General features: G+C 42.4%; 1 protein-coding gene across 1 annotated transcript in view; it reads right to left on the bottom strand.

The window, feature by feature from the left end:
- FBN1 (fibrillin 1) overlaps nt 1-16,111 on the bottom strand; it is a 164,425-nt gene extending 148,314 nt beyond the window's left edge. The window contains exons 1-2 of the mRNA XM_067305931.1: nt 15,897-16,111; nt 306-388 (exon numbers count right to left, since the gene is read on the bottom strand). Coding sequence (XP_067162032.1) covers nt 306-388; nt 15,897-16,063 — 250 coding nt within the window. The 5' untranslated portion in view covers nt 16,064-16,111. The remainder of the gene's footprint in view (nt 1-305; nt 389-15,896) is intronic.
- Nucleotides 16,112-24,461: the final 8,350 nt, after the last annotated feature.

The raw sequence follows: 24,461 nt of genomic DNA, 5'->3' as shown, positions 1-24,461 counted from the left end.
GAACGTACTCCACAGCTGCTCACTCCTGAGAACCCAAACACCCCTTGGATCCCTATACCACAGATTTAAACAGAACGTATGGATGAGATTAATCCCTTGTTAAATACTGGTATCACATCACTATATTGCAGCCCACAAGGCTTTGTACATTAACTTAATATATTTAAAATAGTAAAGAAACGATGTATAGCTGCTACTGAAACCATACAGAAACACATTTTCAGTTCTGGTACACAACTAAAAATATGTTGACATACAGGGGCAAAGATAAACCTCAGTCATAACATATAACTGGATTAACTTACGGACTATGCATTGGTTTCCACCAGGTAAAGTTTTCCATCCAGGGCAACAGTAAGCATTATAACGTGATCCACACACATTGGGTCTGGAAAAAAAAAAAAAAAAAGAATGAATTCTTACTTAATTACTGAGAAATACATTTTAAAAGTAGAGGCACAAAACATAAAAAATAGAGTCACTGCAAAGTACATTTCAATAAATAAAAATGTTGTGTGTTTTTAGCAGAACTGAATGTTGTAGTTTTTTATTTAGGGAACATACACTCTTTCAAATTGGAGATTACATTATAAAACATGAAATCATATCAGAAACATCTAAACAACAGAAACAGAAAGGACAAAACTCATCTCATATAATTCTACATCCAGAAAGATACCTTGCCCTCTATTAGAAAACAGGGTTTTGGCATGTTCAAGCTCTGTTCCATAGACTAGCAAAACTCACACTTAAATACAAAATGAGGGATCACACCCATCATCAGCAGTGAACACCAAGGAAATTAAGTGCCCTCAAATGATAGTTTCCAAGTCTCATGTTCTCTTCTGTTCTTTATTCTACTCTGAAGCGCTATTACTATTCCTTGTTTTGTCCATGAGCAAAACCATATACGTACATATGACTGAAACATGCCAACCATGACAACAGCCAAATAAAAGGGCCAAAAAATGCAAATGCTTCATTAACAAAAATGACTTACTGTCAAAAAAATCTAGAATGTGGATGTGTTTAGAGAGACAGGGTCCTATGAAAAGAAGGAAGGGTCTACTGCAATGAGAATTTCCAACACTTCTTTAATGACAGATCCATATGAATTTTTCTTTCTAATCTGTACCTCTCACCAGTATTTACTCTTTCTGACAATTGTATCATTAGAGTTTACAATGAAGTGTTATAGGACATGACACTATTCATATCATGATTTTATTGGTGAAAATACAAAAGCTGAAACTGTTCAATGTCCCTCACTGATGTTAAGTCTTTTTTTAAACTAAGCTGCTGCATTTGTTTAATGCATCTATCCATAGAAGTAAAACTAGCAAGACATAGCTTTAAATTTGATAAAACTTGCCTCCTTCTGCAGTATGTTTCATAATCTTATCAGAGGAAAATTTTACAACATGTATTAATATTACAAGCAATTACTCAATAGATTAATGTAACTAAAGCTTGCCATAAACTAGTACTTCCTAGAAACAGCTTTATTAAAATACTGTATACAGATTAGATACAGATTTAAATTGTTTATTGTTATAGGAAGGAGGTTTTATTATTATTTTGTCCTTGGTCTTTTAGAAAGTTCTTCATCTCTAGTATTGCAATGTCTAAGTAAACAATAGTTACCTCATATGGTGAGGCAACTTAAGACAAACAATCTTGATACATACAAACATTTATATGTGCACATTTTCTGAGTAACAAGATTTTTATACTGTATTTATTTAGGGATTTGCATTGTTAATACAATTTCAAGTATTACAATTACACCAACTTCAGTGATACCTAGTCTTTTCATTAAGTGCTTGGCCAGAAACTACTTAAGTCAAAGCAAACGTTACCATTATCTTCCATTGGTTTGGGATAATTACAAAGCAGTAACTAAGATAAATGTGAGCTATACAGTCGGACATGCTGCAGAGCCTTTCCCCTTCCTACAGCTGGTGTAACAGACTCAGTCTTCTTATTCATAGAATTCCGGCGTATTCAGTTTTAGTAATGTCAGCTACTTCCCTGCAGGGCTATAACCATGCAACTTTCCTAGAGTTCCCTGTTCATCAATGCCAAATGTTGCTCCACTATCAACTGCCAAGTAAGACTGGCAAGCAGACAAGCAAGATTGCTTTCCACCTTCTCCGGTCAGAAGAAATAATCAAACTTATTAAGACAGACAGAATGGGTTTCTTGCTACCTGTTACAACTGCAGGCATAAACTACTTATTTCTGATTCAGGTTGGTAATAAACTATGAAGAAATAATCACGAAGTGATATTTAGATACTTGGTCAAATTTCAGGCTCAGCAGCTGTATGGTTTTAGGGACCATCTGGTCCAAGTTACGAGTCAGGAGCAGCTACTATGCCATGGGGAAACCCAACTTTTAAAATCTGTTTCCAAAACGGGGCCCTGGAAAACCTAGATGCACCAGCAAACAAGAAGTCAGAGACCCTGAGAGCCACGAGGCTGTCCCCACAGACAGGCTAAGCCATACACCCAAGAAGCTCCAACTCTGAGGCAGCCTGCTTAGTTTCCAGAAAGAAAAAAAAAAAAAGCCATCAAACTACACTTCCATGGAACAGACCGAGTCTGACAAGTGCATTTTCCACTGGAACACTTTTTCGTCAGAAAGCTTCTGTCTAGCTTTATAAAAGAAACCTATATTAAATCCTGAACTCTACTGTAGGCTTCTTTGGGAGGGAAAGACGTGTCCTTTACTTTCCAAACGGAGCTGTTTGTGTCTATTTGCAAAACATGTTTAAAAAGAATCAAGTTAGAAGGTTAAATTCATTGATATTTCTGAGGGCTGCTGAATTAGAGGCCATATGCCCCAAAAAACAGCAACCAAGAACAATGAAACAAAAAATTCTAAAGCATAACATGAAAGTTATTGAAGGTAAAATAACTGAGTAGAGATCATGTTCAAGCAACATTATCTTGTGATCACATTAATATTAGACAATATGCACAGAACAATAATCTACTCACGGTCTCAGTGATGTTATTGGACAGAGTATCTCACAATATCAAGTAAAAGAAATAATAATGGTTTAAGCAAATATATTTACCAAGTCTCGGTTACAGAAAACCAGAACAAAAACATACTATCAAAGAGCTTCTGTTCAGAGAAGCACATAAAACATGGCTGAGTAGGTTTCACAATTCACTTAGTCCATCCCTCTGCCTATGGAAGTATTACCTTTCTCTAAATTATTATTTTCATCCAACTATTTTTACATCATAACAACCATCAATCAAACTTCAAAGGCTATATCATGGTACTTAATTTAAACACTTAGACACTGCTGTGTTTAATAGAACATGTTTTCCTGCTGGTATTATAGGCTATGAATACTAAAGAAGCATTTTATATTCTTATAAAACTGTTCTCCTGAACAGTACTACAGAATCAAGTTATAAAATATGGTTTGTAATGTGGTTTGTAATGGTAAAATAGGCAAAAATGCATGTATACAGCGCAAGCCACACATGGTGCCCACAGGACCTTCCTTCACTCCAGAAGAAAGATGGGGGAGAGGTCACCTCAGAAACACAGGTGTGGCCATTAGAACCAGGCCAGCAGTTTAATTCAAATTAAACAAATGCACCAGAAACCATCAATCATCTTTGAAAAGCAGAAAAAGCAACATTTATATGAAATCAGTTCACTGCAGTTCACTTGCACCTCACCCAGCATCTTTTACCTGCAGTCTGTCTGTGAGATTCTGAGCTTTTCAGTGTACTGACTTCAACAACAACAAAAAACAGTGTGTACGTTGCATATGTTACCCCAGCACAGATCTGGAGTGCTGCACTTGATACGGAAAGCTTCAGACTTGCATCTTCCTCCAGTCAAATTCTCTGTGACTATTCACAGAGTGAGAAGACATGAGTGATTCCATCAAAAAAGACAGTCCACGCATTTTCACAGACCAGTAACCCAGCTTCCAACTGGGGGGGGGGATGAGATAGAAGTCTGCCACTTATTTTAGAGCCACCTATGCATTTGTAAATTATAAAGAATTTCCATAACGGTATGGTGTTGAGAGAAGCTACAACTGATGCCCAGAGTTTCATCAAAGATGTCCAAAATAAACAAGAAATTATGTCTTCAATTAATGACGTGCAAGTACAAATTCAGTAGCTAAATTAATTGAATAATTATCTAAAGACGTGAGTCACCAACTAGAAAATCATTAGAATAGCACAGAGAGAAACCTTCATCCTGAAGCTCCCATAATTAATGCTTGAGAATGACAGGTTCAGCTGACAGCATCTGTATGCATGGAAACAGAAGCTACTCCTCTTCAGGTGCAACAGCCAGGAACCTCTGCTCCCATTAGGAAGTAAAGATCCCTCCTTGCTTTCCACCTCCACATGACCCAAACTTTCTGATTCAGTGCAGGCACAAGGATCCAGCCTGCGCAGGACTGAGGAGCAGGATATAGCTCCTCAGTCAAAGTGTTAGCAGACCTAACAGAGAAGTACCAACCTGACGCGTTTTGCCAAGGGTCCCCAAGACATGCCCGTTATGCCACTGCAATCTCTAATGAATTATTTATGTGTATCATACAAGGCACACAATAAGATAAAAAACCCCTACATTAATGTTTCAATACTGCCCCTGCGCCAGCTTGTTCTGATAGACGTGCTCGATCCTACCACCAAAGAAGTGCTCTGCCCCAGCGCACACTTTCCAGCTGTCCCTTTTCTCCGCTGGACAACACAGTCCTGCTCTCACGGAAACACACAACCAGGCCTCTCTTCCTCTCTTCCCCTCTTCCTCTCTTCCCTGGCTATTCCCGCTCCTGCTCCTCCGTCATGATGAAGCTGAGCGGCTCCCTGACTTGGCCGAATAGCACACGATTAGACAGCAACTGGCTGCTGATTTAGAACAAGATACAAATGCAAAATGATAGCTGGCAAATCACGTTAGTTAAGGTTAGCAGTGCCTTCCTATCAGATATAATCAGGCAGTCACGGCATCAGATAGCCAGGGAAGAGAGGAAAGTGTTCAAAGCACTGTCCAAAGGAGGTCGTGGGGAGCAGCAGCTGATCCCAGCGCAGGCTGGTGGCATTTCCAGCGCTGCTGCCGTCCTCTCCAGGAGCTCTGGCAGAGAAAGGTAATTCTGAAGCACAGCCAGAGCTCCACAGGAGCCCCGCGCCGAGGGATGGGCTAATTCAGCCCATCCCCACTCTGCTCTGCCTGTGACCCCTTGAGGAAATCATAGCCCTCTCCTGAAGAAAGCGCTGCCCATCTGCTGCTCCCACGAGAGGAAGAGCTTCTGGCATTTCTGTGAGCTAAGCTTTGGGCGGAAATTCTGTCAGCAGCACTGCCATGCGCTGGCCAATGCTGGCGTAACCCAGGCTGAATCGAGCCCAAAGCGTGGGTCTTGAATAAATTAGAGAGACTAGACAGAGTGGGCAGAGACCGGCTGAGAGAGCAAGAGAGACAGCTGATCATCTGATAACGCTGAGCTGAGAGGCAGGGCAAGAGGAGAACGTTTCTAACCATTCCCTCAACTCCCTTTCCTCTCCCTATGAAAATACACATGGACTCTTCCTTGCAAGAAAATGTTTAATAAACTACTTCTATTAACCCCTTGGCTGCAGCAGCTGGCATAGGTTTAATGTAATGTAGAGACGCAGTTTTCTGGCAAAAGAGATAAAAGTTAAAGTAATACCATCAGCCGACTGTTATTTTTTAGAGGAACCTTTGTCTATTTCTCTTCCTATGTGGATAAAGCTGGTATCTGCTAAAACTGCACCCAAAATTATTTGCTGATCACTTCCACACAAAATTTAAGTGGTGTGCCTATAGACTGAGTATTAAAAAGAATGACCAACTGTACCTGAAAAAACAGTAGGCTGCTCTTTAAAATGCGATTCTGCAAGTCTGAATATATGCAATGCATGAAGAAATCCTAGCTATGGTTCCAGAATGTAAGAATAGCTTTTACTAGTTGTTTTCCAGAGACACACAATCAAATCTTCACCATAAAAAAACTTCATGTACATTTTTAAACTCCTCAGCATCTCAGAGCAAATGCTAGAAGCCAGTTCCCCTCTGAGAAGTGGCACAGCTCTGCTGACCTCCCCGGAGCTTTACTCAACTCTCCCACAGATCCAAGAATTTCCATCCTTAGAGATAGGCAAGACTCGACTGGACAGGGCTGTGAACAACCTGGTTGAAGCTCACTCTGCTTTGAGCAGGGGCTGGGCCGCGTGGCCTTCAGAGGTCCCTTCCCACCTAAATGACGGACCGAGAAGCAAGGCACTTGGTGCATCCCTCAGGCGATACTGAAAGTGCCTCCCTCTGCACGGCCAGCACCTCCCACCTGGAGTGAGCAGCGAAGCAGGGCTGGGACGGGATGGTCCAGCAAGCGGGACGCAGCAACCGGCAGCTCAGACACACGACAACCAGCCTTCCCAAGCCACCCGCCGCCTGTGCGTGCACCGCTCCATGTCTCGGGGCCTGGGGAAGCAGCGTGCTGTGACCCGGCAGGTCCTGGGCCACCTCGGACCCGGTTCCAGCAAGCACATACACACACCCTTAGCGAAGCAGCGCTGCACGTGGCACAGAGCACAAATGTCGATGACAGCCTGCATCTAGCGTACGCAACCTTTATTTCCACACATCCCAAATACTATAAATTAGGACTGCTTTGCTAAATATTAGATTTATTAGATTAGTATTGTTTAGCTAAATATTAGAAAAGCATGCTGTTTATAATCATTGCATGCTCTTTTCAGCAGTCAGTGAAGATCCTTAGGTGGGGTCTTGAAAGCTATTTCAATAGTATAAAAAGGAAAATCTGTGAAACAATGCTAGACTTTGAGAACAAACAAAGAGTTTAGCTTCTGTTATCCTAGAATGGATAAGCACTTCACATCTTCAAAATCTCAATCCACTTTTTATGCAAAATATGTTTTACATGCAAAGGATTGCTTCTGGCATACAGATTTTTACCATGCAGTTAAGTTAGCCTGGATGTCTCTGCCATGCAGAGAGCCTAATATGATAACTATTTCTCACTCTGACAGTAAGAGTACCGCTGTCCCAGAATCCTGGCTCAGTTCAACTAAAAAAATAACATGCTGAGCAGCTCTACGGGTGTCTTTGGCTCTGCAGCCGCGAGGCCAATGTGCAAGTCAAGAGTTCAAAACGACAAGCAAGTTTCCTGCAGCAACACTGAACGCTTTTCTAACCCTAACTCCCATCATACTGTGATGGCTAAATACAGCAATCGGACAACAGTATTTGACATTAAAGGGGATTTTTCTGCACCGGTTCTGACAATCTGCTGTCTCCTGTGCAGTGACAGACTCATTTAACCTGCCAGCCAGGCATTTTTCTCCTTCAGAGCCAAAGACGGACGCATTTCTGGCAAGTATTCCCACATTACTCCACATGAGAATGCCAGTGGGGCCAGTTTGACACCCAATTTACATGGCTGTGCAAGACAAAAAGCACAAGTATGCCACCACAAAAATGCAAAAACTATTTGCTGGGCCAGCCAAGCATGGCCCAGAAACAGAAAGCAACCAGCAGGTACTTTCTTCTTCTTCTTCAAAAAAGGGTGCGCTCAGGGGACACCAAACCATGTCCATAAGCTTTCTACCCTAGTAGCCCTAAACAAGCCTCACACCCAATGGGAAACAGAAGTGACTACAGGGCAAGGCTGACCTCTCCAGATTTCACTTCCAAGCGGGGGGACAGGGAGAGACCAGGTCACAATTCCTGCATTACTGCCAGCGTCACCATATCACTGCTAATGGCCATCGACATGAGCAGACCTCTAACAACATCCCACGAGAAAACGCACCAGCAAGCTCAGGCGCTCTGCCGGCCAGGCCACACGGACTTGGCTGCAGCATGGGGCAGGACACAGGCCCTGCGCCCAGTCGAGCCCCGAGGTTTGCCACTGCTGCCCGAGGGCTTCCCACTGCTCCGCATGGTCCAGCCACCCTGCGCCGTCCAACGCTGCGGGCTGACGTGGCCACGAAGAGGGTGCACAGAGCAAGCAGCACCAGAGAGATGGACAACCCTCTCTGACCCCTCAGAGCTCAAAGAAACTCGGAGCCCAAGAAAAATGTCCCAAATTTCAGGCTGGAGACGGGGGAGAGGCTCCCAGGAGTGGGGAGGCAGAGCAGACCGCGGAAGGCTGGCCAAGGTGCGGGAGCGGAGGCTGACAGGTCTGACCACCCAAGAACGTGCACTTGCATATGCGCATCTCCTTTGCACACTGGTGGCTTTGTGACAGTCACTACTCGGAAACCAGCTCAGAGGGACAAGAAAGACAAGCTCAAAAACCAGTTAACCAGGAGCAAATCCCAGCACTCTGGGAGAGAGTCTCATAAACAAGATGGTGTGTAACGCTTACCAATGAATATCCTCAGGTGCTAAGCAATGCCTCTAACTTGTGCTTTAAAATGCTCCCCCTTAGGCTACTGGAAGTTTTATTTCAGGTAAGATAGAGCCCTTCTTCCTCCCCCCAGAGCACACCGTACCTTCCCCCAAATCCTTCTTTACTGGGAGAGCAATACTATGTTTTTAAAAGGTAAGTTAACTGCATGTCAGCTACAGCGCAACAGAGCAGGCTGTTGATACTGATCCCATGGCTTTGACTCACCCTGCCCACAACAGTCACTGGGAATTCACTCTGTACGCGGGAAAGAGAAAACGATGAAATATCAGAGGGAAAAACAAAGAAGAAGAAGAAAAGACAGGAAAAAAGAATGTTCCTGAAAGAAAACAAATTTTCATTTGAAACCTCAGCTGAACATCACTGGATATTCTGATGTCCTCCAGCAAAACATGAGAGAGAGAAAAGCTTGAAAAGAGGATGAAAATGATTAAGACTGTAGACAAAAGAACTGCGGCTTCCATTTGGTATTTCTGAGGCTTTAATGGTCATGAATCATTTCGTAAAATGAGAAGTAGAAAGGAAAACAACAGATTCTCCAACAAGTCAACATTCAAAGTATTCTTCCAGATAAAAGCTAGAAGTCCTTCATACTTCAGTGGAGATATGTAAGCAAAACCAGAAAGCACAGGTTTTAATTTAACAGGCTACATTTTACTTTCCAACGTACCTTCCAGAGAAGAGCCCAACTTTACTGAACTGTCACAAAAAAGACACCGATTCTTCTCACTTCTCTATCTATGCACCAACTTTGGCAAGAATGAAGCTATTCTGTAAGTCTGAAGCCCTGAAAAAAATTAAAACTGAGACTGCAAACTGAGAATTGATGAGAAAACAATCAAAGGAGATGTCCACAGTACAAAATTTAGCTACAAATATTCTTTCCAGCACAGTGTGATGGATTATCAGAAACTCTCCAGGCCACAATAGTTCCATTCTAAAAAAGAAATATTTACTGAGTCTGGGGAGCAAGATCAAAGTGACACATATGTACCTACATCCTCTAGATCTTTGGGGTTCAAGCAGGGAGATAAGGAAGAAAAGGAATAGGATGGAAGGTGATCTTCACTGCAGGGTGAAAAAGCTAATGATTAATTCCTGACTATTTTCATGAGCAGACATTCAAAGTCTCTAGCTCCTAATGCTTTGTTCAAGTAGAGATGGCCTCCTATTAGCCAACGGCTCTTATACTTCTATCAAGGGGAAGTTTTTCTGGTGATCCATGTAGCTAGATAGCTTGGGTCCTGTTTTGGATAATATTGTTCTAATAATGAGAGGCTGATGAATCTATGAATGTATTTAAAGCAACCCTCATGAACATTTGTGTTAAACTCCGTACAGAAAACATTCAAGTTTGCAAGAGGGAAGATGAATGACATGAACAAGATTGTGCTAAGTGAGCACCACTGCTGAATGACACACTGCAGGAAAGAAAAAAAATGAGCACACAGGAAAACAGAAGCTGTGATTTTACTCACTAAGAATCACCGCAAATGAAGCAGACAGGTAGATAGTTCCTGCCAAGCCCTAATCCAGTGGTCCTCCCACTACTCCCAAAGAAACAGAGCAGCCTGATGCCTACTTCACCTTCTGCATCCTCAAATCCAAACACAGCCCCAAACTTTCTGACACTGCTGTGCGAAGCTGCTCGTAGCGTAGCTTATCCAATTAACCCGGCAAACATATCCACATTAGACTGCGCCCTTCAAACGCCTTGTGTGCACACTGCTGCAGTCAGACGCACGCTCCGCAGGTGCTGTTCCCCCCCAGGCCTTTGCGCCTGCCATCTCAGAAGACCAAACGCTACTTGTCCCCTCACGAAAGCCCGGCTGAAGACCCACGGGCTGCGATCAGAGAGTCTCCATGCCGCACAAGATCAGACAATTCCACCACACCTCCACGAAGAAAACCATTACCTGGAACACACACACAGAAACAGAGCACAACCCGTAACAACTCTTTGTGTGAGTAATAAGTGTAGCACAAATCTGTTTCTAACCTGCCAACGAATTAATCAGAGCCACAATCCGCCTTACGCAGGACCCGTCCAGGATGGGCAACCTGCCTTCCTACGATGGGGCACAAAGTGGCAAACCCATTACGAAATTCGCTTCTCATTCTGGACATGAACCCGATGACAGGCCAGCGCTGACCCATCCTGCAGTATCTAGGTCAGCTATCAGGGCAGCCTGGTATAGCTAAGAGCTGGGAAGGCAAAAAAAAAACAAAAAAAAAAAAAAAGGGAGAAAAAAGGAAAAGAACTACATCAAGTCCTGCCCTCCTCATTTTCAGTGTGTCCTCTTGGCAAAGTGGTGCCCGGTGATCAAGACAGGAATCTGCTTCATCTGACTGCCCTGAGCCACTTTTACAGTCTTTCCAACACACTCACACTTCATACAGTATCTCAAGAACACTACTACACTGCTTACTGTAGTCTTTGCTTTATTTGCGACTTACAACCATAAAATGGGAAAAAGCACTGAGTAACTCTGAAGCATTATCTTAGGCTTTCTCATGTATTTTTGGGGGGAGAGGGCTGATTCAAGTTTCAAATAACAGACACGCAGCACTTCAAAACCATCTGAGTCCAGCTAAAACACTATATGAAAAAAATCACAGGTGGAAGGCTGGCTAAGAGGCTGGTGACAGAATCATATGTGTCTAAGTCACTTATTAGCGAATGAAGCCTGTAATAGTGAATGAAGCCTGAGCAGAAGGTTTGACCATAAAATGGCTTTTCACTGGTGGGGCTGAAATGAATCGAGTCCTAATTCTGCACTACAATCTGCACAGGCCTAGGAGTCTATTCCTATAAATCATAAAACAGAATCTGGATTAAGGCTATGCCTTTTGAAGAGGAGGTGTCCATATGACAGGCCTTGGAAATCTAAGTGGAGAGCACGTAGGCCTGAAGATTATGTACTTTTTACTGTTTTACTTCAGGCTCAAGAACAACATGGAACCATAACAAGAATGCTAACATGGGAGCTCCTGCATGGCTACTGGCTCTGGATAAAGAAATTCAGTGCAGAGTACTTTCAGACAGCCTTCATTAAATGTATTTTAAAATTTAAATATTTGGAGTAAAATAATATATTCAAAAATCTAATTAAAATACATTGTGGCAGTCAGAGGAAGACATTCATATGATCGGAACTAAAAACAACACGTTATTCCCTCTTTAAATATTAGCCCTTGAGGAAGCGTTAATAAGAGTTATTGCCAGCCATAGAACAAATTCTGTGCCTGCTTCTCGCTTGGGTCAGCATGCTTGCCCCGGTCCTAATCCATGCATGCAGCCTGCTCCCCAGAGACATTCACACCTGCATCGAATCGCATCACACTGGAAGAAAGGAAACAAGTATATGAGCCATGGTGCCAAGATCTCTAAACTCATTTCACTCTTGAATTAGGTTTCCGTTTATGTACACAATAATGTAATAACAAAACAAAACAAAAAAAAAGATCACAGCCACTGGCACAAACACTCAGGTGCAGAATCTTAGCTGCCAAAGACCTCAGGTTTTTGCATTCAGATGCACTGGCATAAAAATTCTTCATCATCTGTACTGGCTTTACAGTGTAAGGTGCAGAGGCCTGGGACGATGCTTTCCATTCTGCCTGGAAACAGGTGACACTCTAGTACATCAGCTACTGCAGTAACTTGTATACTTTTTAAATTGTCCTATATTTAAAGCTGATGGTGCTGCTTTTATATCTGGAAATTCACGGGATACACAGGCTATTGGCAGGTAGCAATTCAAACGGCTCTGTTACTATTGCACTTTTAGTTATTTCTTTTATTCCCAATTTACTAGCCCTCAGCATTCAGCCTCCCCCTGTCCACAACGCGCCACTGACAAGGTGTGGCAACAGCAGCCAGCCAGAAGTGCGTGGGCCAAAAGTGGTAAGAAAAATGTTTGAGGTTTTTCAGTATAAACCAATATTTACCGGTACGGTAAGTCTGCTTTTCTTCAGCAGGCTTTTAGTGGTAAATATTGGTTTAAAACGAAAACCAGAAGCCTTAATTATATATTTGAATACTGGAATTATGTTATAGATTTATAAGATTTATTTTATTGCAGGGAGCAGTGATGCATAAAAAGGGTCAAAGCCAACAGAGTTTACACAAGCAAGCGTTTCAGTATACCTACAGACTTTGTTTTGGGAGCATGACCAACAGAAATTGATCCAAGAAACCCAATCCACTGTTGAATAGTTTTAATCCAAGAGTTTTATGAACCATATTGGAGCCAACTATTCTGTTCTAAAATATTCACTATCATTTCAACTTAATAACAACAAATAAGTTAAATCATTCTTGCCAAGTGCATTTAATTAGTGTCTTAATTAGAGTTATTGCATCACAATTCAGGTCTCTAAGAAATCTTAGTTCTTTTAAAACCTCAGCTGAGCTATTTGTTAAGCAAATAGTTGCTTTCTATGCCCATTATACTGAGAAGAAGCTGATAAACACTGCTTAAAATGTTACTCAAGAACTGATTCACCCTCATTAAAGTTTGAGGTCTATGTCTTATCATCATCAGAAAATGGGAAATCCTAATTAATGATAAAATCTTTAATCATAATACTGCTTGTATTCAGTAAAGTACTGATCAAATCACCATTAAATTATTTTTTATTTTATATGCAAATGGTTCAAACATTTACACGTTTCACTTAAAGCTTATATTGTCTAGAAATTCCCATTCACGGCCCAATTTTGTAGGGTTTTTTTCTTCAAAACGTCATGCTACATTCTTTGATGTTTAAGAAGTAGCAGGATAAAGGCTTGATGCCTTGTAATTCAACACATTAACATTTGTCCTAAAGTCTCTGGGGTCTAGGGGTTAAGTGTCTATATGACATGCTCATTATTTTCACTTACTGAGTCACAACAGATTCCACAGACATTTCCATTTCTTATTTCACGGTATGAATGCTGGGTATGACACTGAGAAATCTAGTTATATTCTGAAATAACTGCCTCCTTTATCCTGCTTGTTTTCTGATCAGTTAGAGGCAACAGGCACTAGCACATAAATACACGTTGGCTTAAACAATCTCATTCAAACACACGTGGCATTACAACGACTTAATCGCTAACGCCTTCAGAGTTGGATCATTTCTAACTACATGAGCAGCAAGCTTAAAGTCTTACAATAAATACATAAGAGGCTTTTCCACACAATTTGTAATAATTAAAGTTAAAATATACCTCTAGAACCATACCATGCGTTTGGACAACTCACTAGTATAACCAATGAAGCAAAGGTCGTAAGGAAGAAAGCAAACAACTCTTGCAATGAACAACTTTTGTAGTAAAACATGCAAGTGTGAAAAATCACCAGAAATGAAACAGTAAATCCTAGACTTCCTCATTTTTACATAAGGCCAGTATTTGCACAGAGACTCTCCTCAATATTTTTAAATGCTAAAAGAATCTCAATATTCATATAATAAAATGCAAATTCTAAATTTAGAGGATTTCTCTAAAAATGTTTCCTCAGACTCCTACAATCAGAGCACGAGTTCACTGCAAAGACGACAGTGTTACAATAACATGAAAATAAAGTCTCCCAGCATCTATTATGATTTGTATTAGAACTCTCAGATTCCCAAATATATCTTTACTGATGAACAAGTCAGAAAAGTAGTATGTCTTCTTGTAAAATCATATTTTTAGTGCTTTAGTCTATTTAATAACACTGCATTCTCCTTGTCTAATGTATATACAATTTCCATACATTCAAAATATGTTTTCCATCTGGATTTCTGAAGAATTACTTCCAACCTTGTCTGTTAAAATGACAATTCTTTTTATTCATTTTGTGCAGCATACTACCGCACCTAAGGAAGTGCTTGCAATTTCTAAATTAGAAATGTCCAGCAGGATTCTCCCAACAATGGCAAAGATGATTATGTGTTAACAAAAGGATTTCCATCTCCTTAAGCAATCTGGGCACTCTACTCTCAGCCTCAAATGAGAGTTGCAAAAAGAAGTCTAACAATCAACCAAACTAATGATTTGTTTTGTCTTTTACTGTACCTCAGATCATTTGACAAAAACTGCTATCATCTCATTAAGAACCTGCTTCCCAAGAGCACTCATTCAGAACTGTAATATTCCAAACAATTGAACAAGCTATAAAATATCTAAAATTGGTACTGCCATTAACTTGGCAACACCTCAGATTCTCAGATTGCTGAACAAATACATAACTCACTGATATACACAATAAAAGGAAGAATCACTGCAAAGAACATAAGAAATGGAAGGTTTCAATTAAACACATGAATCAATTCATAAGATTAAATGCTTACCCTAAGACATTTTAGGTTTCAGAAATAATTAACGCTTGAAATATCTTGTCCTGATGCACCAGTGTTACTGTCTAAACAGCACAGCTTTACAGCAAGAGTTTTGTTCAATAAAGCAAGTTTTATCCTCTGATACATGCCTACAACTCCCACCAAGTCAATGGAGTCAGTGCACGTGTGTGAGCCAACATAGCTGGTCCCACTGACCAGAAAACGGTGTTTGTCAGCTTGATACTTAAATGAGAGTTCTAAAAAGAAAAAGCTATTAAAACTTTCTGAACAATACTCTTTCTGAAAAATAAAGGATGGTTTTGTCACAGGAAGAATCTACTTTGTCCAACTATTTCTCTGGCGACCAGGTATGGGGAAATGAAATAAAAGTCTGACCCTACAAATTCAGATCCCTGAAAAAAATACCAATCTCTTGCATACATTTTTGCAGGATGGGGGCCCAAAATATAAACTAAGTACCTTTTCCAAAATGGGGCAAATATAAAAAAAGGCAAGACTGCACATTTGCATATAAATAATGAGCACGATATAAGTATGAGAAAGTTAGCAGGGGAGTAAAGCATATTCATCAAGTGCTCTGAAAATAAAGTTGTAAAATTCCTTCTAGGGGACATCAGGAAGAGAGAGAAAGCATCTCGCATCCCTTCCTGAAGCACAACCACCTCCACGTAATTCTTGCTACATTTGCCCTCTGCCTGCTGAGTTAAGCATTTGGCTACGGGCGCAGAGGTGCACGCGAACACCTAGGCAAACAAACCTCTTTTTTCCTCCAACGTTGCGACTTTTTTTTTTTTAACCTTTCGGATAAACTAACCTGTCAACCGAGCGCCCGCAGGGCCCTTTTCACCTCACTTACCGAGCATTTTTGCGTTGTGAAGGCGCGCCAGGAGGAGTTTTGGAAAACGCTTCACCTGACACAATTTCCCCGGGGGGGGGGGGGGGGAGCCCCTCTTGGCGGAGGGGCCGCGCCACGAAGGCCGCTGCTGGCCCCGCACGGCCGCGGCCCGGCCCCGGCCCCGCACAGCCCCGGCCCCGGCGGGAAGGGCGCGCGGGGCCCCGGCGCCCCTCGCCGCCCGCCCGCGGCCGCGCAGGTAGCGCAGCGGGCCCCGGCGCCCGCACCTACCCTTTGAGCGCGTCGTGCCCGCCGCCGCCCTGCCCTCGCCGCTTGGCCCGGCTGGGCCGGCTCTCCCTGGCGCTGGCCGCCTCCGAGTGCCCGGCGGCGGCGCCCGCCTGCGACGCCCAGAGCACGGCGACTCCCAGGGCGATGCCCAGCAGCCGCCCCCGCCACATCGCGCCGCCGAGCCCCCGCCGCCTCCTCCGCCGCCTCTCCGCCGCCGACGTCCGCCGGTCCCCGCCGCCCGCCTCAGCGGAGCCTCCGCAGCGCGCTGCCAGGGAGAAGGGAGGGACCGTTAGCGGCTGCGGAGCCGCGGGCATCGCCGCCCGGCGCCGGCCGCCCCGCGGGACGCGGCGCTGCCCCCCCGCCCGCAGCCCCCGCCGCCGCCGGCGCCCTCCCCGCCCGCGGCTCCGCGAGCCGGGCACCGCGGCGGGCTGCGGCGCGGCGCTGCCAGGCCGGGGGCGCGCAGCCCGCCGGGGCGAGCCGCGGCAGCGAGACCCCCCCGCCCGCCCGCGCGGAGCCCGCCGCGCCGGGCGCACCCGCCGGAGCCGCCGCCGCCGCCGCTGCCGCCGCCGCCGGCTGCCGTTCCCGCTGCTGTTCCAGCTGCGGCCGCTGCACCCACCGCTGCTCCAGCTGCGGCTCCAGCTGCCCCCTCCCTCCTCCCTCCGCCTCCTTTTTCCCCTCCTCTCCCCCCCTCCCTCCTCCTCAAGTATCGCCCGCGCCGCGCTCTCTCGCGAGAGGGAGGCCGATAAAAGCGTCCCCCCACCCCGACACGCCGCCCCGGGGGCGCCGCGGGGGGGTCGCGCCGAGCCGCGCATCGCATCGCATCGCCGCGCGTCGCGTCGCATCGCATCGGCGCGGGGGCGCCGCGGCCACCTGCGCCCCCGCCCGGCCCCGGCCCCGGCCCCGGGGCGCCCCTGGCCAGGGCGCCGCGCGGGGGGCTGCGGGGGGCTGCGGCCTCCCGCGGCGCCGCTGCCCGCCCGGGCGGAGAGGGGAGGCCGGCGGCAGCGGCTCCTCCGCCTCCTCTGAAAATACATATAGCCTAGAGGTGCAGCATTTCGCCTCTATTCAGGGGCTTAAAAACATAACAGCGCGTTTCCCTTATAAGGGAAAATAGCGGCGCTGTCGGCTTCACCTCGGGGGCTGCCGAACGCTGAAAAATGCGCTTTCTAGGGACCAGCATCGCCGCGGCGAAACGGGGCCGCCCCGGGCGCGGGGAGCAGCCGGGACCGCGCTGCAGCGGCTGCGAGGGCACCAAAAGCTCCCGCTCCCGCGCGGGAGGCCGCTGAAGTCGAAGCCCTATAGACCTAGAGATTTTATATTCTAAATATATATGCATATATTTATATCTAGTTTATAGATCCAATATTACTTCAATTCCACACTTGGAAGCAGCATAATCTTGGATTTGATAGATGGGGTGTCAGGAACATCAGGTTAATTCTGAAACTTCTACTAGCAAGCTGATTTTCAAGCAAAAGAGGCACAGCGAATATTTTGTGAATGATTACTGCTTTGTGTCTTACAGAATTGAATTGCCGTTATTTTTTTTTGGTCTCTGTCATCTGATTTTCAGCAAAATGGAAGATTCACTCCACAAAGTGGAAGTTACACACAAGAGCAAGTGCTAGGGAAATTCAGACACGAAAATAACCTAGATCAATTTTCATCAGTGGGGATAATTCTAGAATTAACACGATACAGAACCATACAAACCAAGCTGTCAACAGGGATTCAGGGGAATGACAAGATCTACACAAAAGAGATTCAGTTCAAACTAAAATACCTGCTGCATAGCAGGGGGTACAGGAAACCTCCATGAATTCACTTCCAGGACTCAGCAAGAACTGCTTTTCTGCTTTCAAAATTGTGCAAATTCCTAATGATAATGTAGACAACAATAAATTGTCTGTTCCTAATAACATCTTCTAGCCCAAAGCTTACTGATGTCAATGAAAATCTCTTCTCGAACTCATGGGACTTCAGATCAGTCCTTACGAGAAAAAGGAAACTCAAGCCACAATCCAGCCTTAATAAATAACAGATTTGTAGCGCTCTCATGAAGTTATTACTAATTCTGTACAGCCAGCTCCAGAACAAATGCTTGTCTCATCCTTATCAAACAAACAAAATCTAGCAGTCCTTTTTTTTTTGGTCTATGACATGCTCTCCTAAGGCTGATTTTGGAAATTCTGCAGGAGAGCAAACTACCACACTGGAAACAGAAACCGATAATGCCTACATAATTCCAGGGTCGTTCCCCCCCCACACACACACAGTTAATAGTAGGATTATTGCATTTCAACATATACAGAAAATACAAAAGCAAAAAAGCAAGCATCTTAGATTGAAAGTAAATTATATTTACATATTCAGCTGCTCCTCACTTATAGATAATTTGACAATTTTTTTATTTTACATTTTTTTAAGTTTCAGCCAGGTGTTCTGAATGGTCTTGTACTACAGAACTGATGTTCCAAAAGTTTAGCTGCAGTTTGATAAGCAAGTAGCTGACCACCCCCATACAGCAGCTGCCGAACCAGCCTGCCCAAAGATAAACACATAACAGACCAGGTACCGCTAGTACGATGCATTGGAGGGGGGGGGAAAGTGCTATGTTAAGTTTTCTAGTATAAACCTCTTCTTACCAGCTCTAATCTAATAATAGCACAATTAAAATATGATAGATACCATTTGAAATAAGTAGCTTAAATCTCTACTTATAGTAGTTTTTTGTGTTATATATATAAATGGACATTAACCTTCTAAATTAACATAGAAGTATTTAAGCTAGTACAGGAAATGCTGTATTTGTGTGTCCTCAACACAGTAACAGCATTCCAAGCATTTTATTTTGGCTGATTTTTATTGTCAAGAAGGTGGATAGATTTTATAATCTGCAAAACAGCCATTTCATTTTACCCATTCCAGTGTCACTGATTAACATTTGAATGTGTAAACTTTCAGCACTCACATAAAATATAGGTAAAATATAGATACGCACTGAAATACAATGACAATAGCACAAGAAATAAGCAATGGCATTCAGAGTATGGCTCTTCAGTGTGTCTGAACAAGGCCAGAGACAGTAGCAACCCAAACCTTATACCATTATTTCGTAGCTTGCATGAAGGAATCAATGGAATTAATTTTGATTTTGCATACAGAGTATTACTAATTTGTAGTTTGTACCATAGAAGTAGAAATGAGGGGTTTAGATAAATCTGAAATGTTGACTACCCTGCTGCAGCCAGCCTGTGGATAAATAGGAATTTGATTTTTCAAAGTTTTTCCATGTTTGTCTGCCACATAAGCATTTTGTAAAATGGATATTTGGTATGTCTATGCTTGTTAAAGAGACAATGTAGCATTGTGCAAAGGATTTTGTATTTCTTTTGCAGTGGCAAATGAAAATTTGTTCAAATAAGAAAAGAGACAGGGATAAAAGTGGCAGTGAATGTGTTCCTGCTATTAAGAAATCCAGCATGTGCAGTACAGCAATATACAATCCTGTTCCTTTGCTCTCATCTATGTGTATAGCAAAATCTAAACTTTTTTAGTGAACATATTAGTTAAATGTTTTTAAACCAAACCACTGCAAAAACTGATGTTAGAAATTTACTAATTATGTTTATAGCATGAAGATAGGATTTACAAGTAAACAAAAAATGAGTTATGAAAGGAATTCTGATTTACTATTTACTCAAACATTCTTTTGGTTTCAGCATTTTCTGTTTCAACTGCTTTAATTTTCTGGATGAGCTCCTGGAAAATATCCAGTCTATGCAACAGGTTAGCTGGATGATTTTCTCATATCTTCTAGGACATTTTATGATGTATTACTTTGCATCTTGCATGGTTACAGAAATGTGGATTACACTATATGAAGTAATGTTACATGATATGTGGGCTGTCTGTTAATTAATCTAGTGAAATATGTAGCACATCATCAACTTCTGGTGTGACATTTTAAAGAATATGTTTATATGTTAGAAGAAGTACTTTGTTCACAACTTCATAATAGTGCCACCTGGGTCCTCGAACCACTAGGAAAACACATTGTCACAAGCAAAAGATTTAACAGAACTACTGCTCTCTGCTGCTAAACAGAGCTACTCATAAGGGTCATGCACGGACTTTCCCACAGCCACTTGAGCCTTTTCAAACATTTGGACTCTAAAGAACATCTAGACAAACAGATTCCTTTATGGCCTCCAAAACACCTGTCATCCCATCAGAAATTTCATTCAAGAAACAAGCAAATAAATAATTCTGATAATCCGGTTGATCAGTGTCCCCCATGATGACAAACAAAAAGCTGAACTCCCATATTAACTGTTCAGTGATGTTTTAGCTCATGTTTAGCCACCTTGCACCAAGCCCAGAAATAAAGGACACCGAGAACAAAGCATATAACACCATTATGTGTCCAGAGGGATTTGCCACTTTTCCAAAACATTGATGCTTCCTGCCAATTTTGAATGACAGTCCCAGAGGATCTTATAGCAGTATCTTGGAGATTATGGATGGCATGGATAGCAGTGGCAGGGCTCAACATCAGGGGAGGATAGTTATGGTTAGATTAATTATATCAAGGAGCAGGAGAGAAGAAATGGTCTATCCTTTGCAGTTAGGTATCAACTTGGAAGCAGTGATCCTAAATATGTACCTATCAACACACATGCAACCCCCCCACCACACCTTTAAATCAAAGGTCAGGTACGCACCTCTAGTAAAGGACATGCTCATAGCTAGCCATACCTTAGCGCATCTCTCTGTGCTTATCAATATTGTATACATAGATATTTCAGTTCATTTTATACACTAGCTGAATTATTAAAAGTTAACTGATTTTCAGAGAAATACCTGTTTGTTCTGCTGTTCATTTTTCATGAAGAGACGTAACTGAAATTTTCAGTGCTGAGCATCTTTGTGTTCAAAAGCAGTGATACGAAGTAGCGGTCTCCCTCCTTCCTGGCCTTTGCCAAGCTGGTCCTCTTTGTTCTACCTGAGCCTTCCTCCCTCTCCTTCCGTAGGATGCTTATCACAATTCTCACATTAGAGACATTTAAATTGTTTGGAACTGTGGCAAACAAATTTTACCACATGGAAGTACTGTGATAGATTTTTTTTTCATTTCAATTATACGAACTTTTGCAGTAATTGTATTTTTTAGATGTGTAAATTTACTCCAACCCATGTGAGCAAAAATATGTCCTTCTTACATATTTCTTAATACAGAAAGCCTTGATTATGCCAATGAAAACAAGTAGTGTGGGAAAGTTTTAGTGTGTGTATTTTATTTTTTTTTTAGTACATTACAAGCACAAACAGTAATTACATCCAGACAAAAGTTGAGACCGATTAATTGGTTTAAATCTAAAAAAATTAGGTGACTTTCAAAATGAAACAAACTATCCCCCATTTTTCCTAATGCTGTTTGGTCAGATAAGCTGTAAGAACTAGATATGAAACTCATCAAGAATGGCTTTTAGAGAACAAATTTAATTAAAGATTTTTGTTTTGTTTTTACAAATGTTTTGATTTTTCATCTGTCAGCTGAGTTTATAATGATGGAGGAGGAAATCCAATCCCACATTAGCATATAACTCCAGTTTGTGAGACTGTGCAAAGTGTTGGGGTAATGCTTCTGTAATATTGTAAGTGAAAGGAGGTCTTTTTTGGCTTAGACATTAGAGGCCTATGTGCTTCTGGGGAAATTCCAGCATTTTATCTTGGTTGTATCCTAGCTGACCTCAAAGCTATTATATTTTATACAGATTCAGAACATCTCTCCCCTATTTCTTCTTGTGTGGAATAGTTTTAGTGTAGGATTTGTGTCACTTTAAACAAAACAATCCCTTTAATTTACCAAAACAAGGCAAATTTTGATAGGTCCCCACCAAAAATCAGGAGAGAGTTCAGACAATAATTGGATTTGTCCTCCCCGAGGTCTGAGGAAAGAGATGTTCTTACTCCTCTAAAGCACCTGGATTCTTAAGTATCAGTGACAAAGAAAGCATGAGGAAACTGGAGAGAGGCCCAAATTCAGACACCCTTTCCTCAGTGCTGTTTTTAGAAAAGTTCTGTACCACATTCATAGCTATTTTCTAAAACTACATAATTTTTTAAATCAATCCTTACCTAATAAAAGTGAGAATATGACATTACATCTCCATTTACTAAAGACGTGATATAATATATAATAGTAGTTCATGGATGTCCTAAAGAAAAGATAATTAAACTGTAAGAAAACCTATGATTTCTATCTTGTCCTCTGGGAAGGTGAAGCATAACCCATTTTTTGTAAGACTAGTGTCAAATATAAATGCCACTAGAATACAGTAGAATAGAAAATTAAAAAAAAGAAAATCCCAGTCTAATACATACATTGTATGTGCAATATATGTACATATATATAAGTCTAGAAAATCTAAAATTTAAAATTGCAATTCTGTTTCTTTGATTTAAATATAAAAATCTTAACCCAGCCTTAATGCAAGCAAAAGAAATACATATCCTTGTTCTTTATGTCAGTTGTAACCCTGTCAAATTTAATGGGAACTTGGCCAGACTGACCACTGCAATACAGGTTTCCCCAGTCTTACATTGGTCCTATTGTCCCATTGTCCTTCTAAATCGCATCTGTAAGTTTAGAAGCAAAGTGACAAAGTTTCATAGCTTAGCATGAATAGCTGGGTGAATTTTCAGGCTAAGACACTGAACAAAACGGATACAACTTCAGTGGGCGGAAATCAGTAACTAGGAGCCTCTTCTTGTAGCTCTCATTTCTGCAAACTCCCTACTGACACAAACAAAGACAGCTGAATCAGGCCCTACATTCCTTCAGACATTGTGTCAGCAAGGGATTGGGTGTCTCTGCCTCTGTTTTCCATCGCAGTGTTCCTCTAGCTATGAGATGTTTCAGTTGATAGGGAGTTTCCCCATGATGCAGTTGAAATAATAAAATAGGTAATAGAGACCAGGGATTAGACTCTGAACCCGGCACATTCCATTTACAAGGCCCTTCCTTGGAGGAATTACACTATGATAGCATTGCATATGGCTCTCATATAGAATCAAATAGTAATTTAGGTTGGAAGGGACCCCTGGACATCATCTGTTCCAGTTCCCTGCACGGAGCAGGACTGACTTGTACAAGGTTGCTCAAGCCCTGTCCAGCTTTCTGAGCATGTCCAAGGATGGAGGCTCCACAGCCTCTCTGGGCAGCCTATCCCCGTGTTTGACCATCCGCATTGTGAAGAACTTTTCCTAATACTTAACAGGAATTTCCTTTGTCCTTTGTTGTCCTTCTTATCCTATTGCTGTTCACCACCAAGAAGAGTCAGGCTCTGCCTTATCCATACCCCAAAGACAGCAGTAAAATCCTCCTTAACCTTCGCTTCTAGAATGAGCCCCCACTGCTCAGGATGCATGCTCCAGCCCCCCCTCATTGTGGTGGCCCTCCACCAGACTCGGGCCGGTTTATCAACGTCTTTTTTGTACCGGGGTGCCCAGAACTGGACACTGGACTGCAGAGGCAGTCTCACAGGTGCCGATGGGCAGGAAGAGCCGCTTCCCTCGACCCGCTGGCGACACTGCTGGTAATAGAGCCCTGCGTGCGGCTGGCCTTCCTCGCTGCAAGGGCACTCACGGAGCGCAGCGATTAGTCCCCAGCCAGCAAACAGCTCAGTACAGCTCTGATCTGCGCTTTCCCTTATTCAATAACTTTCCAAAGGCTGACCTCATTTCCTCAGGTTTTCTAGATACCAGTAAACTAAAGTGAGACAATCTCATCTGGAGACTGACTTCTTACTGGGTATAAAAATCTTTTGGGGGTTTTCTTTCCTGTCTGTTGAAAGTACAAAAAGTTACTTACTGAGAATCACCAGGAGGGTGTTTTATCAGGCCCATAAACATCATCAGCCGGTCTCCATTGCTTCAAAATGCACATCAGATGCAAGGTCTCTCTTATATACCACACTGGATAGAACATATTCCATTTATTTAAGAATGCATACATCTTTAAAATACTGTATCCAGCACATCCAGTACTGTTAATTAGGTATGTTCGGCTCACCAAAGTCAATATGAAACTTCCTATCGACTTTAAGATGATTTTGTTTCATTATTAGCCCCTTCTCATTTATGTATTGGCTCCATTTGTAATAAGTTCATTGTGTCCTAAACAAGCAGTTGTAACACATAAATAATGCAAATAAACCGATTGCCTTTCTTTATAAGAAAATAACTGCAATTATTATTTCCTATAAGTCAAAAACATATTCATTTTACAAGTAACCAAATGAATTTAAGCTGTTTGAGTAAGAAAAGTTGCAATAGATTTCAAATAATCAGTCTTACAGTGGGAACATGAAGGAACAAGAGGAAAATTCTGTATGTTTTTTAAACCCTTTTTTCTTCCATGCAAGGAGGATTGAGATATAGGGATAATTTACAATTCATTATGTAGAAAACTTGAAATGTGAGTAATTTTTACCAATGTTTATTGTATAAGTTATTCAGTTTACAATTTAAATGAGGAAAGCAATTCAAAGATACAAAAATCCCTTA

The sequence above is a fragment of the Apteryx mantelli genome, chromosome 15 (genome assembly GCF_036417845.1).
Source record: "Apteryx mantelli isolate bAptMan1 chromosome 15, bAptMan1.hap1, whole genome shotgun sequence".
Lineage (NCBI taxonomy): Eukaryota > Metazoa > Chordata > Aves > Apterygiformes > Apterygidae > Apteryx > Apteryx mantelli.
Note: the sequence above shows the minus strand (reverse complement) of the source record. Positions and strands in the feature narration are given on the sequence as shown.